The 19,207-nt window shown below is 43.5% G+C and overlaps 1 protein-coding gene across 3 annotated transcripts in view; it reads left to right on the top strand.

The window, feature by feature from the left end:
- Nucleotides 1-19,207, top strand: part of LOC132462850 (netrin-G1-like) — a 63,191-nt gene that overhangs the window by 8,241 nt on the left and 35,743 nt on the right. For all 3 annotated transcript variants that reach the window (XM_060058613.1, XM_060058611.1, XM_060058612.1), the window contains exon 3: nt 16,914-17,557. In XM_060058613.1, the coding sequence (XP_059914596.1) occupies nt 16,914-17,557 (644 nt within the window). The remainder of the gene's footprint in view (nt 1-16,913; nt 17,558-19,207) is intronic.

Here is a 19,207-nt window from a genome sequence, read left to right as displayed (position 1 = left end):
GAGTGTGGTGTGTGTGTTTGTGTGTGTGTGTGTCTGTGTGTGGGAGTGTGTGTGCATTCAGTCTGTGTTTGTGTGTGTGTGTGTATGTGAGCAAAGCAATGGGCTCCCCGTTGCACAGATTAATGGACACATAAACGGAGTGTGGAAGGAAGTATTAGGATTACATGGGGCTCATGCTCAGTCATGTGCTACAGGAGCACACACACACACACACACACACACACACACACACACACACACACACACACACACACACACACACACACACATACACATACACATACACATACACATACACACACACACACACACAAACACAGACCTAAAAAATAGCAAACTTGGACACATATTTAGACAATAAAAGGAATAAACGTTAAACCACCATCAGTAATTTCACACATGAACCCAAACACACACATACAGACACACATTTTCACATAAAGACACACACACGCACGCACACACATTCTCACACAAAGACACAGAAGCAAACAGACAACACAGCTTGGAGACATATTTAAACAAACAGGCTCTGATACAATCAGAGAATCAAATATTCAATGGCATGATAACGCTCACACAAACGCACACACATGCGCTTATTGGATCACAGCCTCAGGGCACAATTACAAGAAACACTCATGGAGAGAGACCTACGTAGCCATCAACACATTCACATACATATTTGTACACAAATATTCAAAATGCACACAGTCTATCTGTTATCTATTTTAAACGTCTGCCGACACGCTCAAGTGTACATACCAACACACACACATTTGCTCAGCCACTCACACAGACACACACAGACACACAAACACCCCCTCACACACTTACACATACCCACACTCAATTATGTACGCACACATACACACTCACACACACACTACCCCATGCAGGCACACAAATGTTTCTCTCCCAGAACAATACACATTTTCTCAGTGACACATACATCTTCGCTCACGCACAAACACAAAATCCCATAAAAGCCCACCAGAAAATAACAGAAGAAGGCTAATTATTCAGTGACACAATGGTTGATCCGGCAAAGTGACTTCTTGTCTCATGTACGCTGCAGTGTGTAGTGGTGCGCGCCGCTTATCAAACATTATCAACAATTCAGACCCCGGGTTGCATTTGTTTGAATCCGCCCCTCTCAGGAAGCCGGGGGAGGAGGGAACTCCAAAGGCCTCTGATACGCAGCTTCATTAGCAATTAGCTCGCCCTCACCCAGAGCCACCGCCGCATGTAAATATTTACCAATTAAAACGGGGGGTTATTCCGAAAGGCTGGGAGCTCGTAGTGCACGCTGTGCCTCGCCAGCAGATGACAGGGAGACGATAACAATACGCCAGCGCTTGGGTGGGTCGGTGGGTGTGCAGGGGGTCGGGGGGGGGGGGGGGGGGGGGTGGTGGGTGAGGGAGAGGAGGGATGTGGTTCAGGCCATGTCTATCAAATCTATGTATGAATGTGTTAAAGGCGCTAAACACGATGTGCGTTGCAAGCACAGCAGAGGTGGATTACATACAGAATGGAGACAAACAGTAAGGAGTAGTGTGAGTCAGGAGGGGCTCTGTGGATTACAGATGTGCATGTTTGCAACAACACCTTGTGGATTAAAACATGATTTAACAGAGGTGTACATTATTTGAATATATCTAAAGCACTCCACGTTATGTAGGATTTGCAGATTTTCCATCGACAGACTTTTGAGCCTATTGTATTCAAGTAATCATATCATATCATATCCAGAGACTGTATTCATATTTTCCGTCAAAGGACAGAGAACCACTTTGCATTTACCTTCCATGCCAATTAGACAATTTCTATCCAAGCTGGCTCTCTGGGTTTGGAACGGATATAGCCAGCATATTTTGGGAGCCAGATTTGAACATAAGGAGGATGCTGCTACTGGCATACAGAGGGTTTGTTTGACTTATCTCCCTCAATATTGCTTAAAAAATAGATTTCAGGGGGAAAAGACCCGACAGGCACAGATTTGGACCAAAGCAGCAACATGGCTCTTCGAATTGTTCAGATGGCGTTCTAGAGATATGTCCACTTCGCTGAACACTTTACAGATTAGCAGATTTGCAACCCTAAATTGAAGAACTTGGGGTCTAGGCAACCGAGAAAACAAGAATTGTGCCAGCCTTATCAACAGTACTTGGTTGAGGTTGATTTATAAGGATAATATAGTGGTAAAGTCACTTGATATGATAGCAATATAGGAGGAGCCAATGAAACAATGATTGTCATACCAAGGAGCCTGGAGTCTTGAGTTCTCATATTCTTAGATTTAGACTACAGCGAATGCAATACGAGATCACCACTTTTTTGCTGCTGCATCAGACAGGTGCTTATCGACCATCGTTATCCCTTTGATGATCTGAAGAACATGCGCGGTGTTAAATAGAAGTACAGTTGTCTGCTTCCTGGCCTGCCGCTGTGCCGGCCAGACTGACACAGCTGACCTTATCCTCTGGTGCTGCTGCCGGAGTGGAGGCTGAAGGATGAGCATAGCATGCAAATGAGCTCTGGCAGCCAATCGCCTGCAGACGCCTGCCTGAGTCTTAATCAGGTTGGAAAGTCCTCCATGGCACACATGCCCAGACATCCCCCCACCATCCAAACTCGACTTCGCTTGTTCACCCCTACCCCCAACCTGCCCCTATTCCACTTCCCTTGCACCCCAACCCCCCATTCCAACGAATGCATTCCCAATGCACCAGCGGGCATAGCCTCCACCTTCTCTGTCTGCTCGCGCTTTTCAAAGCTGTGCAGGATTGTTAAAACACTCAGCCCAGCTTGGTGTTTACTTCCATGACGTCGGCTGTTGTTGAAAATAAATGGGGTGTAGGTCACAGAGAAGGGACACTGGGTGGATGGTATTATTTGTCGGAAGGTAAAAGTATTCAACGTCAGGATATTTAAAGCCCGGTCCAGGATGAATAGGAACACTTTTCCGTCCTTGCTTCTCGTGCCACTAGGCTCTCTGGTCTCCCAAAGTAGCCTTGTGTTCAAGACAGGTGTTTTATGCAACTGGGAGTTAGCCCTGTTTTTATTTTTAGCTACCGAGCTCGAGGGTTTCCTCGAAAGATGTCCTTTGTCTTTTTCTCCTGTGGTGTGCTACCACATCTGTCACTCACCACTGGCTTAAAGGTCTCGGTTGCGACACACCAGACGACTGGCAGGTTATGCAAACACGGCCTGGGCCTCGCTCTGGGATCGTGCAGCTGGAACGTATCGCCGACACTGCCTTGTTGTCTACTTGCCATCGACGCGACAGCTGTTCTTCTTGGGCAAAATGCGTACTTTCATTCTCAGTACCTCTTTCAGTCATGATTTATACTTTGTTACTTTTCATATATTTTTTTACAGATTGATACAAATTATCTAATTAGGAGTTTGTGGAGAGGTAAAAGGCAACAGCAGCTATAACAATGTTGCACCACATGGGTCTAATGGGCAATGACTGTTAAGAAGGATATTTGTTAAAAGATGAGAGCATTTAAATCCTGCCATAATCATTTTCAATTTAGTAAGGAGACATGCGTTCATAGTTTATAGAGCATTTATAATTACTCCCCCCCTTACCCTTCCCCCTCTTTCTCTCTCATCCTCTCTCCTCACTTTCTCGCTCTGTCTCTCTTTATACTCACTCTCTGTGTTGCTGTAGTGTCGATTGACTTAGTAGTGGCGGATTTAATGACAGTTCCCCCATAACCACATGCCGTTTCTTTTGCTTTAATGAAGGAAAGTGGTTTCGCTTTCTTCAATTAGTTTCCTTTGAGAATTGAATCACCTTGTTTGCAGTTATAACGTAAAGGGCACTAAGAAAATTAGTTAAAATAAACAAACAAAAACATCAAGCAATTGTTGGATTTTGAAGTCTTATGCCTCAAGTGATTTACAATTTAAAAATACATTTTGTCTGCTAACGTTTCACATTTCAGACATGCTATAGAGATCAAATAATATTTAATTAAGTTGAGTATCATTTAAGGAGACTTCTGTAAGTCATTGCTACACACTAGACACATTACACACTAGACACACTACACACTAGCAGCTTCGTGGTACACTGCAAACTGGGTGCAGTTGCCATCTAATAGTTCCAATGAAAGGAGTTAATCACTTTAATGACATCCCCATTAGTGAGGCACAATGAGAAGTATGCATAGTGTATCAATATAAGATGTAAAAACAACCTCAACCACAACCCTATTGTGTTGCTCGAAGGAAGTGAACAAGTCAGAGTCTTGCTATCCAATCACTCATCAACCACAGCCGAGATGACCTTGAGCAAGGAACTTAGATTCAAAGTTAAGCGACAGGGGGTACAACCCGTTGGTGAAGGCCTAACATTTGCGAGTTATGAAGATCCATATCAGTTTGTCAAGCCTCGAAAAAAGGCAAAACGACCAAAGAAGATTTGTAAAAGTGACGAAGAACTCGGAATAACAACTCTGAACTTTGTAGTTTATTCCTATTTCTTCAGAACTGGGATGAAAGGAACATCAGCTGTTTGTTCCTCATGAAACCCCCCTTCCCAGCGGCGGGTTTGGATGGGAAGACGAGATGAGCGCTCCCACCACTAAGCTGCTCGGAGACCGCAATGCCATCGACAGTCATCGCAACGGGCTTATCTTAGTGGCCAATGGTGGCAGCCATTGTGTACGTAAAATCAGTGTTGCCAGAGTCCACAAAAGCTGTTGTCGTATATTAATGTTCAAATCCTTCTTTATAAAGTCGTTATACACATTGCTTTGTATGCAGCCCAACACTACTAACCTTGACCGCTGTTCATGTGATATGAGGTCATTTTGGAGGGAAGTTGTGAAGTGGGCGTTATGCCATATTTATAGTTACCCTGGCTGCGGTGGCACTTGCTTGTGACCTACACTAAGAGGGAGATATTTATAATCAGCGTACTGCGTTATATTGAGGAGGAAGGGTGATAAACGTAAATAACATCACAAAAAAATGTTAACCAGGGAAAAATCACTGCGGTTGAAACCGTCTCACTGCCAGGCGGGCCCCAAAAATCCCAACTCCAGTGACACCTTTTTGAGTCATCACCCACCACCGCCGTCCGGCCCGTTTATCCTTGGGTGAGCTCCAGTCACCCGAACGTTTGTTTGAAGACAGGGAACAGTTGGAGCGTTTAGCCCGGGCCACCGTCCCCCCCTCTGCCCTTGACTCCTCGCGGTGAACCTGCCCTGCCCGCCACATCATCCCCGCACTGCTGCACAGCGACACGGCGGGATGACACGCGACACGTCCCCACACTCCCTGAGATGAAGGGTGGGTGGTTAGAGGGGCGGCAGCGCGGGGAAGATTGGCGGTTGGCTCGTCATTTATCCTCTAGGAAGGTGCACCGCCCCCTTTTTTTTGTCTGGGCTCCTTTTTAATTTCCCTGCACCTTGTTTCCTGTCAGCCGATGATGCATAATACCAGGGCTTCGTTTAGAACAGGGTTTGGTACCCTGTGAGAGGCCTACGCCCCTGACAGATAAAGATATGCTGGCATTAACTTCAAGTCCTCACCACTCCCCTCCTCGACATCTGTGACAGGTTAATTCTTCGAGTGTTGTAAATACAGAGATGGATGAATTATGCATGTGGGGACATAAAAGAACGAGCAATGTGTTTTGTGGTCACACTAGACCAGTGTTTGCTCGCACAGCAGCTCTGTGGTTGAGTGTCACACGCTTGACTGTGTCGTGCTGGGGATTTCTTTTTCAGAGTACGCACAATGCTTGAAAAGTCGATTTGGTGTAATTTCCCAATTTGTCTAATGCATATCTTATTGCACTGAAAATAGTAGAGCAAATTATTGTAAGTACTGACATTTTGACCCATATGGTCAGAACAAATAGCTTGAGGACACTACGAATAACAATTTTATATTTTATAAGTCACAGTGTAGCTAGGCCAGTTACATAATACAAGAAAGAAATACGATTTTATAATTAAAGGCTGTCAAAACTTTATCCATTTTGAAATCAAAGCATGATACTCTAAAAGCAATTTATTTTCGCATTTTTCACCTCGCATGAAGCTGTTAGTAAACTAAGTCTTAAACCAATTCACTTTTTTTGTTGAATGATGAATTAGACAATGTCGCTCGAACAAAGTATATACTGCTGGGAATTAAAACTATTGAGCAACTACAATATCCATTATCTCTGAGGAAAGAGTAGTCTCATTCATATTGTTTTTAAGCATCCCTTTATAAATGCCTTCTTTGCTTGATCCTGGTGTGGTGTTAAATGCAAGGGTTATTTAATTGCCCGAATTACATTAAAAGTGAATATGTTATTGTTCACTAGCTTCCGAGGGGAGGTGTCAAGCCTTAAACTCTGTAAAGCAAAAGTGATAACGTTGCATTTCAATGGTATTCACAATGACAAGTGACAAAGACATTCTGCAACGGCCCAACCCAGACTGAGGCAGATTGAACCCTATTAATTGTATAATGCAGCCACGTCACGCCGGTCTTTGGTGAAGCCGTGCAACGATGAGACGTATCTGCTTCTTTGTCTTCAAGGGCCCAATAAAATGCATGAATCTTTTATGGGCCACTCTCACTGTTTTGTTTCGCACCTCCAGCACACCCGGAACAATTTGTTATGTCACACCGGCCTGTGTGGCTTCCAGGCCCCAATGAGATGACTGCGTTCAGAGAGCTGCGGTAATTCAGAGCTTTGTTGAAGCTGACACAGATGACGCGGCACTTCAGCGATAGTCGAATGATTCCATTTACCAAAACGTCTGCGCAGGGCTTTTTGCTTTTTTGCTCGGGCAGAGGCTTTCGCCTATGTATTTGCGCCCTGTGCCCTTCTGTCTTGAATCGATGTGGTGCTTTCCTCTCGAATGATACGAAATGGAAGTAGTAGATTGCTCTGTAATAATGATAAAAAAAATATATATAGTGATTTATTTCATCTTTGTGTGTTTCAAACCTGCAATCCTCAGAAATATAGGGGCTGCATCATTCATATTTCACAAACTAGACAGGATTATTCATAAAATAAATATTATTTGAATTTCTCAACTGTTTTGGCTTGTTTACTCAGTGCTACAGCCAACATCTCGACTTGGCTAGCAAAACTGCCAACAGTGGAAATGCAACTTGTGTTTCCATTATTTATTATTAAACACCAGAGAGTCTTTTCATGTATGATCATGTCAAATTGCCCATAATGATGTTTAGTTGCGTATCACAGAAAACAAATTAATTAAAACAGATGCAACACATGCATTTTCTTGCTGGTTCAAGGTTAAGGTGTTTTTTACCAATGTGGTATAGGGCTTTGACTTTTGCCCAAAAATTCTATTCGAAGTTTGTTTGTTTATTAATATTAATATTCGAATATATTCGAATATTTATTAATAATATATTGACCATAAAATGCCTTCAGTAAGACCTGGATTGGGCTTCGCGAGGTTTGTTTACCGCGTTGCTATGGTTACCGGTCTTGTGTGTTCCAACGGTTTATTAGGTTTCTAATAAATCGCTGTCTAATCAGTACTTCATTCACTGCCTCTTCCGTGGTCATTACAATATTATGAGTAGACTGCGTCGGGTTCTCCGACGTCTCTCCCTCTAGGCCATAACAGGTCCGAATATTAAGGGCTGCCTAATATTCGTTCGAATGTTGATTTATTTTTTGATATTCGAATTATATTCGAATAACGAAGTTCGGAGTCAAAGCCCTAATGTGGTATAAAAGCATTGAACACAAAAAGTTAATTAAACCTGTGTAACATACAAATATATACTACTTCATTTCTCAGCTAGATCGCCGAATGTTTGGGGTCATTGCACTCAGGTAAAACAAAACAAAAAGCTGTTGCAACCCTTTAAAACACCCGAGTCAACTCCTCGCCAGATCGTCTCGAAAGGGCAGTAAGATTAAGAAAGTAAAAAGAGAAAGTGGAATAGCGTAAAAGAAGGGCACAGCACACATAAGAAAGAGGGATGCCAAGTGACACAGTGAAAGGGAGGAGATAAAGACATGCCGTAAAAGAGTAGGAGAGAGAACGAAGGAGAAGTGTGGGTAGACGGAGAGAGAAGAATGTTGCCTTTCAAATGCTCCGGGAGTGATTTTTATCATACCCGGTGAAAGGGTGACATTTCAGCAATGCTTCATCCCAGACTTTGGCATTTCAAATTAATAAAAAGCCTCTAATAACGAGGCAGATTCAGGACATGTAGAGGATGAGCTGAAGCACTGTGAGCCACCAGACCGGGCTCCTCTTTTTAATTCTCTCCTTATTTTCGCTCTATAACCCCATCCAACCCCCCACCCATTCTTTGTGTCCTATTTTCTATCAAATTCTGAGCCGTGACCCCCCCTGAATTTGATTGGGAATGGCTGAACACTGAATCTCTGTCCTCCAATGTCTCGTGGTATAGAATGCACTCACACCCCCACCTCATTGGCAGGCCTTAACTTGTGTTAAAGCGGCTTATAAGCAGCAGGCGTCCAGTCAACATTGATTCTGCTTTTTTCCCCCACATCGCATTGCCATTCAAATGACACCTTCAACATGTCCATACATTGAAACCACTAAGGAGAGACGTGACCTAGTAGCCTACTGTTAGTTTGCATTTTCTATCTGTTATTAATCAATGCTTGTTCGCTGCTCTGAAAAGGTTGTTGCACACTACCTGAAACTGCCCATGTTGCAGAGCAGCAATTACAAATATCTACTCTACCGAAGAGGTGTTCGGCTTCAGCTTCACTTGTGTATCACCACATTTTGTATCACCTCACCTTTCAGAGTGACAATGCCAGATTCGGCTCAAGATATATCACAAGCCAAATTGAGTGTCAATAGCAACATCCATTCACATTCATTCACACTCACACTGATTCAAAACCTTAACGAAAACATCTCTGCTGCTCTGATAGAGTTGTGCTCTGTGCTCTTGGGGGCACGGTTATAGTTCTGCATGCAACAAAATGAACCACTGGTTCTGTTTATACAGGAACGCAAGAGATGCCTTTTCCAATTCATTTGATGCCTTGGGTTCGTGTTTCTTAAACATGTCCCGACTTCATTTTATATGAAGGAAGTGCTCCGCCAGAAGACATCTCAATTTCAATCTCAGGTGCAGACCCCCTTTCACCCAAGGGACGCGTGGAAATACCAAGCATACCAAAATGTGGGACTACCAATAAAGACACTCATGAAACAACCACTCATTATGGCGCCGTGTAAAGCTGTCACTTGAGGCTTCACAGCAAAAAGCTTCCCATCCATCAAGCCTTCAACACACACATGCACGTGGGCGCATGCAAACACGCACATGCAGCACCAGCACTATCTGTGGAGGACTGCTCACGGGCAGGGGTACTGTGTTAAATTTTAGGCCCCGCGGGACTGCGCCGCATGGGACAGATAATGTGGCCAGGTGTTAATTAATGTGGCGTGCACTCTGGCTCATCTGCCAACGTCCCGTGAATCCAAATGGAGACTGCGAGTGGTAGACACGTGCGCTGTTGATTTGCAAACCCGACGGGACGCCACTTCAAAAGGGCCAGTTACGCAGCACCGTGGAAACTCAAAGGGACTGGCTTCGCAAGGGCTTTGTTCTGTAGGGCGGGGCTGGGTGGTGTGTGTTGGCTGAAAGGGGGGGGTGGGGGAGGAGGGGAGGGGTGGTGTGAACGCCAGGCCATGTTTTGTTTTCCCGTTGATCCGACGTCTAAGCCACTTAAAATTACTCTTCTAAATGACAAATTACACAGCACAGTGGCGCCCACAAATGTGCTACTTGCTTTCATCCCGGCTTCTGTTTTGATTTCTATCTAAACGTGTCGCGATGATGGTTTCTGACAACCCGACCGATAGCACATATAAAAAAAATCAATGTTCTTCTTACGTTCCTATTGGTTTTTCCTCAAAACGTCCGACGTGCCGACTGCAGCCCTGCAGCATTCGTGTCCGAGGGGCTGCCAGTTTGCTGCCATGCACTGTCGCTGACTCCCAGAATGCTCAGAGACACTAATGTGATATGATGGAGCCGGCACTGGGCAAGGTGTGTCCTACCTCGCCGTCCTTCATTTCGCTGAAGGTCAACCGAATATAAACCCTGGCTCTTTGGTGAGACAGACGTTGGCCCTGACTGCCGGTCATTAAAGCCCTATTGAGTTTCTGCCAAACGTCTGACTCCCTCAATATCTCACCACCGCTCATCTCAGCTGTCTCTTCCATCAGGGCTTATTTCCAGCCCTGGGAGGGATCAGCACTCCTCTATCCACTGTACACTCAAGAGAGCACGAGAGAGCCTTCTTAAAATAAATAAATAAAATACAGCGGGGAATCTAGATCTGTATCTCTAGATCTCATTGACTGGGCTGTAGTTCAGCTGGTACATCAGCAGTAGAGGATTTTCTGTACAGTATTGGTGTCATGTTACTGTTCAAACCAATCTGTCAGACTAGCTGTCTATCTATACATCTGTCTATATATCTACCTATTTCTAGCTATATATTCCCATCAATCTAGCCATCTGTTTATCTATCTATCTATCTATCTATCTATCTATCTATCTATCTATCTATCTATCTATCTATCTATCTATCTATCTATCTATCTATCTATCTATCTATCTATCTATCTATCTATCTATCTATCTATCTATCTATTTTGCTATCTATGTATTTAACTATCTCTCCATCTTTCTAGTGATATATCAATCTGGATTTACCTAGATTTCAATTTATTTATGAATCTATATTTTTTTCCATCTTTCATCTACCTAATCATGCCCACCATTATCATCCTTATTATTATGATTTATGGTTTGTTCTGGTGAGCGGTCGCTCGTCCCAGTTTCTTCGTCCAATCCCCTGGTGCCAAGTGACATCACTGACTAGTCCACCATGTTCTTCCTGTGCATGAGGAGGTGTGACAAGAGCCGGGTGGGGGTCAGTCGAGGATTGGTGGGTGGCATGTATCAGGTTGCAAAGGTGTAAGGCTGAGCAGGCTGACTGGCTGATTAATCCAGCAACACCTCTGCTCCGACGGGAGTCACTGCTCCTGCTGCAAGGTGCCCAGGCCCACAGCCTACCTGAAGCTGTGGAAATTATTTGAGGAGGAACAGGATACTGGAAGCTCAGATAAAATGAAATATAATATATTTTTCCCCAATAACCAGCAGCCAGTAACAACGCTCTTACCATTAGTATTCTATGTTGGATTTTTTTGCTTCTATGTTGGATGTTTTACTGTCTTTATGCATTGTTGTCTCTGTATGTTCCAAGTATGTCTATGCAGCAGTAGCCTGTCTCTAAACCAAATTTATCCCAAGGGAGACGAATAAAGGAACTTCACTTGACTTGACTAGTATATGATAAAGTTGTGATTACAGTTTTTCTCAGTTGCTTTGGTACATTTCTCAGATCAGAATTGAAAATTGCAAAGCAGTAAGTGCATTTCTCAAAACAATGCGTTCAAATAGCAAAACACCATGGATTACCTGCAAAAGCCAGTCTCTTGCTCAAAATCCTTAGTTCATCTCTCAAAAGTAAATATCTGTTTCAATAAACATGTCAGTGCCATCAGAATGACAAGTCCTTGTGTCATTGTCTACGGATAAGACAGTCAAATTGCTTAGTCATGTTGTCAATATAACAATGTACTCTGGAGGGACGTTCTGATGTAAACTATGGCTAAAGTTTTAAAGACAATTATTGTAAATTGTAAGTTACACCTTAGTGTATTTGGGAGATTGATTGCAAGAGACTGGACAAGATTCACATTTACGCTTTGACTGTTTGTACTGTAATTTTGTTGACGGACCATGTCATTGCTAGAAATGTGAACATAGGAAAATCTCCTTAGGGTAAACTGTACATGCATTGCTGTAGGAATAACAGTGCAGTCATCCGACAAATCCTGACGTTCCTGTCTGTTGGGCCACAAATTAACAACAATGTAACATTGTGTTGTGCTCCAGCTATATATATACTTGCCAGTTCATGGTTCAGAAGATGCACCTTTGAGCTATTCCAGTACTGGTTGATCGTTGGTTGATCTAACACTTCACAGATGTCCCTTCTTTAGGGAAAGTCAAGATTCACCTGGTAGCAATTGACCAATTCAGGACAGATTTAGAAAAAAGAACAAAAAAAAGAGTCTAATGCCAGTGTATAGAAATATATAGAAATATGCTTGACATATTATGACAACTTGTTCAACCATTTTGCATGTAAAGACTTATGCAATGAACTAATACCTACATGTTGTGGGGGTGAGGCTATTCCATAGAGACCATTACAATACATTTGGATCAACATGACATAAGCAATTGATAATGTAGGAAAGAGCAGAGAATTGTACATAATCATGTGCATGGATGTACCAAAGCAACGTGTTCAAATAAATGAGAAACAGTTTTTTTCATGTGCAAAAGTAACACACTGATGTGAAGATTGAACAGGTAGTTTTGAGAATTTCAATTCTGATCTGAGAAATGAACCAAAGCGACTGAGAAAAACTGTAAGTGAGCCGCCAAAATCCAGCAATAAAGGATAATAAGTGAACCACAACTTCTCATACACAACATACAAAGAACATCAAAAGAAAATTGATGTGTGAGAGAAAAAGAAAGAAATGATAAAACATGGTCATCAAATATTTATTAGTATTTTCTAGGGTAGCCCTTAAGACTAAAAAACGATTTTCCACGAAAGACCTGGCCAAGATGAGCATTTCAAGATACAAAAAAGAAGTCACATGCGTAAACATCAAATTAAATGAACAATAGTGAAAAATAATACTCAATGTATAAGTGAAAACAAATACATTTTCCAATAGTTTCTGCTGACTGAATATTGAAATAATCACATGCGCACTATTCAAAATAATCAATGGATGCAGAGGTGGTGAAACAAATGTGAGCTCTTTTAAATGTCTGGCCAGTTAGTAAATCGCCTCGCACATAGTATACGATTTAAGGAGTAAAGGCTAAAGTGGTAATAAAACAGTCTTGGCAAGTTCAATCTCTGACACTGAGTTTGGAGTCCAGAAATCTGTCAGCCAAACTGCTCGGTTGGATTGCTTTTGCCTATCCATCACTGCCGCCTGTCATTGGCCAGTGAATTTATCTCACTGGCCACACTCTGTGTCAGACGGCACATCATCTGGGGGCTACAGCTGTCAGTCTGGAAGCCCGTATGTTATCCTTTTTTAAAATATGTTTATTTCACATTCAGATGTGTGAGAGCCTGTGTCTTCCCTCATGCTTTGATGTACGAATGTACCGAATCTCCAATTATATTGTACCCAATTTATTTAATATAAAATGTACCAAAGGTACCAAAAGTACAATTACTCAATGAACTTTTTAGTAGACATTTTTATGTGAAGCGGCATTCCAATGTTAGGCAGCTATCAACGATCTATCAAATCTTCATTCTCTTTTATTCTCTTGGTCCCAGCCATCTATCTGCGTGTTCCCTCAGTCCCTCCATCCATCTGTGTCTCTCAGTCCCTCTGTCTCTGTGTGTCTCCCTCCCAATCTCCCTGTGCTCTCCCTGCTCCCTGCCTTGTCCTCCCCCCTGCTTCGACACACTGGTATTGGATTGACCTCACTGGCCGTGGAGTGCAGGACATCATTAGTTGCAGCGTTCAGCCTCGCCGTCTTTTCCCTCGCCACTAAGCCACTGGCCCCCGGACGGAGCTCCGTTTGCATGGCTGGGAAAACAGCTGGGCTCAATTACAGGGCAGGCTCTGGTGCCGTGCCAATACAAGTGTCAGCAATAACAACATTAGGAGAGCAACAGTTCAGATCCTATCAACCCCCCTTTGGCCTGCGTTATGTTGCGTCGTGTCCAACATAATGACTCTCACGTGCCGTTGCCTGCCGCTGTGGAGTTATTCAGTGAGGACCCTTTTGAAATCGCATACATTCAACAAGCAAGCGTGTTTAATCAATTTACTCACTGATACAAGCTTGATCATGCTCATGATAGGGGTGGATATAGCCCCAATTGAAATGAATTCAGAAGGATTTGCATACAGATTTGTATGCAAATTGTTAAGATGAATACATGTACTATTTATATTACTTACTATAATCATCCATCTAAGAGATTCGATTTGTATACATACACAGCAAGGGTTTCTATCTTTGTTTATATATAATTATTTCCTGAGGTGCCAAGGGGCATGATTCATCCAAGCTCTGTACCTTGAATGACCAGCAAGGGGAATTGATCTTCATAAGGCACCGCTCCTGCCCCGCTGTTAAATAACCGTGCCGAAGATCCAATGGCAGGTCTTGACCTTTCAGCCCAGCCTCCATCTCTCCTGCGCTGACAGTGGCCAATAGAAAGGTGAAGCCCTACGGCGGGGCGAATCAATACAAATGCATGTGGTTTAATGTGCGAGTGGAAAATAGTGATTTCGCCTTATCGGGTATTATTGATGGTGATCTGAGGTGGGGGGGTGATTTTATGGGAGGTTTGCCCACAGCCGACGGCGATCCACAGAGAGATCTCTGGGGGGGTTTCCTATGAAAAAAGCTGGGATATCATGGCATGACAGCTGGAGACTGCTTATGGATGGGATTCATTGATATGCTTTTTGACTAATGCGCACACCTGTTTTTCACACCAATTTTCTTCTCAGCCAGTATCGTGAGAAGTTTCTCTCTAAAAATGGACCGTTTTTGCTCGCAACCTTTTTAATTCCAACTAATCAAGAAAAAAATCGAAAGAGTCTACCAAGAGAACTTGCCTGACGAGCGTATAGACACCTTTTATTTAATTTCTTGCCGGCTTCAGGCGTAAAATAGTTTTTTCCATTATTCACGGATACAGCAATCTCGAGTACTTTATATTATCTGCAAGAGGGCAGCCTCTTGATGTTTCTCTTTAACACAGAAAGCACTCCAGGTCTGCCTCTTAACTGCCACGTTGAATGAAACGAAGAAAGAATGCAAAACTTCATGCTCTCTAAGGGGGAGCACCTGGTCTCTCCCCTTTAATGTCTGCATCTCTCTCTCTCTCTCTCTCTCTCCTCCTCCCTCCCCCCCTCTCTCTCTCTCTCTCTCTCTCTCTCTCTCTCTCTCTCTCTCTCTCTCTCTCTCTCTCTCTCTCCCTCCTTCCTTACCCTTGTCTATTTCCCCCTCACTTCCTCCCTTTGTAATGAGCACACATTGAGAGCCAGTCCAAGGTTGTTAAGGAACAAACAGGGAATATGATGACGCCCCACACAAACACAAGGGGGCTAAACGGTGGATGCTGCTGCAGTTTAGGCTCCCTGAGGCCTAGGGAACAGGAATCACAGTATCTGCCTTCTATTCTCTCTCTCTCTCTCTCTCTCTCTCTCTCTCTCTCTCTCTCTCTCTCTCTCTCTCTCTCTCTCTCTCTCTCTCTCTCTCTCTCTCTTCCGATCTCCATTGAAAATGTGTGTTGTTGAGAGGGTTGAACGTTTAGTGTTTTGTGAAAGAGTCTTTTAAATGTTTGGTTTCATGCATTTTAATGTCCCATGAGAGGCAATCAACCACACTCGCCTTCCCTGGTCTCTGTGTCTTCAGTTTTCTCTCCCCCTCTCCCCCCTTCTGTCTGTAACTCACTTTTTCAAGACCATCATTAGGACCCTATCACTTATTTAGCCCTCTAATTGGTTCACAAACAACGTTCTTTTTTTCATGCCAACCAGGCCCATTGACCCACAATCCTCAGTCGTGTGGTAGCGTGCCATCTTGTCACCTAGGAGAATGCTTGTGTATGCTGCACTGATAGTGTGCTATCACTGTTATACAGGAAAATAAAACAAATGCTGGTAGATTACTATCTTTAAATAGAGCCAAAGTGGCGTTTAGGCTTTAGCAAGAAATAGAGAAGGATTTGTACACAAGATAACCCACTGAATAGAAAACTAAAAGACAAAGAAATGCATTTTTCAAATATCGGCAAATCAAATCCCATTCATCGTTTTTTTTTCCCTTTTGCCGCGGAGGATAATTGTATTCAATCAACAGTGTTTTCCATCCAGTGCCCTCTATATTACACAAGGTCTGGCTGCGATTCATGGCAGGCTGTGTGACAGATTACAAGGCCACAGTTGCGCCACAATACTGTTTTCACCTTTAGATAATGTTACGTTGCAGACTTTCAGATGATTGCTGATTATCGAGCTGCTTTACAGTTGATCTGAATCTCATCAGCACTTAGCCTCACTGTTCCCGGAGCAGAGGCGAGGTGAATGTCAATTGGATTTGGTCTTTTGCTTTCATTTTCTCCCTCTCTCTTTCTCTCTTAGCATAGCAAGCACTCAACACACACGCACTCACCCATGTGCACACACACGTACACAAATAAACACACACACGCACACAGATGCTCAGACACACACAAATACAGACACACACTACTCTAGACACCTGGACTTAGACGATTGTATGTCGATGGCACGGGGGCAGACGCAACCACATGAAAAATGCATGTTCCCTTTGCGTGATTCATAAGAAGCGCTCATCGAGATTCTTCCCGCATCTCGCTTGGCGCACCACACAGGAATATCAATTAAGCTGGCAATTTGGGTGGCAGCAGCGGCGGGGGAATATGGGATGCACAATGTCATGTTGATGATGAGGGGGAGCACTGTTTTGTGCAGCTGTTAGGGGCTAAACAAGAGCTGTGAAGATAGGCAAAATTAGAGTATGTGTGCAGGCCATGAAAATAATTTAAAACCTTCCTTGTGTTGAAACAGACAATTTTCAAGAAAACAGGAGATTAAAATAAACTAAACTGACTCTCATTTGTTAAACACAGCTAGAAATTCGCCAATCAACACTCTATGGTCACGCATTTTCTGAATCTCTTACGAAGATATCTTCCGTTTTCTGTTTCCTGTTTCTGACTGGCCCTTTGTGCTGTCATCCCACAGGAGAATCCGTACATGTGCAACAACGAGTGTGACGCCTCCACGGAAGAGCTGGCCCACCCCCCGGAGCTGATGTTTGACTTTGAGGGCCGCAACCCCACCACCTTCTGGCAGTCCACCTCGTGGAAGAAGTACCCCAAGCCGCTGCAGGTCAACCTCACCCTGTCCTGGAACAAGACCATCGAGCTGACGGATGACATCATCCTCACGTTCGAGTCGGGCCGTCCGGAGCAGATGGTGCTGGAGAAGTCCCTGGACCAGGGCCGCACCTGGACGCCCTACCAGTTCTACGCCACCGACTGCCTGGACGCCTTCACGATGGAGCCTAAGACGGTGAACGAGCTGACGCAGCGCACCCTGCTGGACATCATCTGCACCGAGGACTACTCCCGCGGCTACGTGTGGAAGAACGACAAGACGGTGCGCTTCGAGATCAAGGACCGCTTCGCGCTGTTCGCAGGGCCCCGCCTCCACAACATGGCCTCTCTGTACGGACAGCTGGACACCACCAAGACCCTGAGGGACTTCTTCACCATCACGGACCTGAGGATTAGGCTGCTGAAGCCCGCTACCGGAGCTACCATGGTGGACGAGAACAACCTGTCGAGATACTTCTACGCAATCTCCGACATCAAGGTCCAGGGCAGGTAGGAATCCCCGGCCTGTTCTATATCTTGTGAAAGTGGAGAGGAAATGTTCTGAATTTAAGGTGAAAAGTTTTTATTTTTTTTTTATTTGGGAATTTGGCCTGGATTGGGTGTGTCAGTAGCATTCATTGATTTAGCTGGATAAGGTCCAAACCCGGAACAAAATAAAACTTGACCTCTAACAATAATGTTTGCAAGTCAAGCGCTACAAGGAAGGCAGCATAATAATATCTTTCCAGTTCTGATTGGTAAAGACCTTTTAATGCATTTCTGTTTGTAGTGTTTGTCGTTGCAGATTCAACAAAGGCCTTTTCTGAGTGCTCTATTCCCTTTCATCATTTCCTAGTATGGTATCAAAGTCATTACTGTGGGATCAATATTCTTATTTTTTCATTTACATCAGGCCTACCATTTGGTGGTCTTGAAAAGCCATAATGAATACAGCACTTTACAATAATCCTGTTAAATATAACTCCTTAGTAGATTTCCACCTCTTTAAAGAATAACTTTGACATCAATATTACAGCTAAGCCTTTATTAGGCTAGAGTAGAACATTTGTATGAACAATCCAAGCTCCCATATTTACAATTATAAACATCTACACAAAATACGCAACACAGCCAACAAACACAGTGTTATCTAACGGAATTCATAAAAGGGTTGTTATTCATGCTTCACGTCAGCTATCATCGTTGTTGTGTTTATCTCTAGAAAGGCCTCTTTGTTTTCTTCTGGGAACTCTGTGGTTTCATGGCACATAGAACTGCGGTGATAAAAAAGAACCAGGCCTAAAGCCCTTTACGGCTGCTCTCCAAATGGGCCCTGTGTTGGTTGACGCGGTTGGTTTATGGGGATAACTTAGCTGGTAATGACCCATCAGATGGGTCCTGGGTGTATTGAAACAGCTAGTCCCTAATTGGAATTCAGGCCGACGTCAATGGTGGATTAGACCCATTAGCATGCCGGCTAATTGGTTGGAGACTAATCTTGTAATTAAGAGCGTTTGCCGCTGATTAAATGGTAACCATTGGGGACGTATCAGCAAACCGGAGGGAAGTTGGAAAGGTGCTAAACAGACAGGCTGTAGAATCCAAATTTAGCAATGTGTTGTTAGATTAAGCAAAGGGTTTCAGTCCTTGATATGTTTACGGGGCATTTAAATGTTTTTGGTGTTTAAATAGCATACATTCTTACGTAAGGATTTTATCAGCAAATTCAACTTTGGATTTTAAACAGATTTGCATTTTGCAGCCTTTTGATAATTGATCTAATGACACAGGCATTGAGCAAGCAAAACATGTTAAATAGTTGAGGAAATTAGATATTTATTTTTTGTATTTCAAATTCACAAAACAAAACATTGTAATAAACCTTTTCCCCCCTTTTCTTCCCTCCCTCCACCCCGTTTCTCCCCTCCCGCTGGCGGCCCCTGTCCCTCCTCCCTCCCTTTACCTCAGTTTAGCCGTACACTAAAATGATAACAAAGTATGTAATTTCTACGTTTTAAGTAGGTCTGTTATTACACAGGCAGCCTCCAGGAAATGTGATATTTCTGACCGTTTTTCTTGAGCAATGTAGGTGCACTTCTCCCTCCTGTAATGTCAGTCAGGCATGCTTGTTCGTTTGTTTTAGGTTTTCAATCCAGACGC

This window comes from Gadus macrocephalus, chromosome 8, assembly GCF_031168955.1.
Source record: "Gadus macrocephalus chromosome 8, ASM3116895v1".
Lineage (NCBI taxonomy): Eukaryota > Metazoa > Chordata > Actinopteri > Gadiformes > Gadidae > Gadus > Gadus macrocephalus.
Note: the sequence above shows the minus strand (reverse complement) of the source record. Positions and strands in the feature narration are given on the sequence as shown.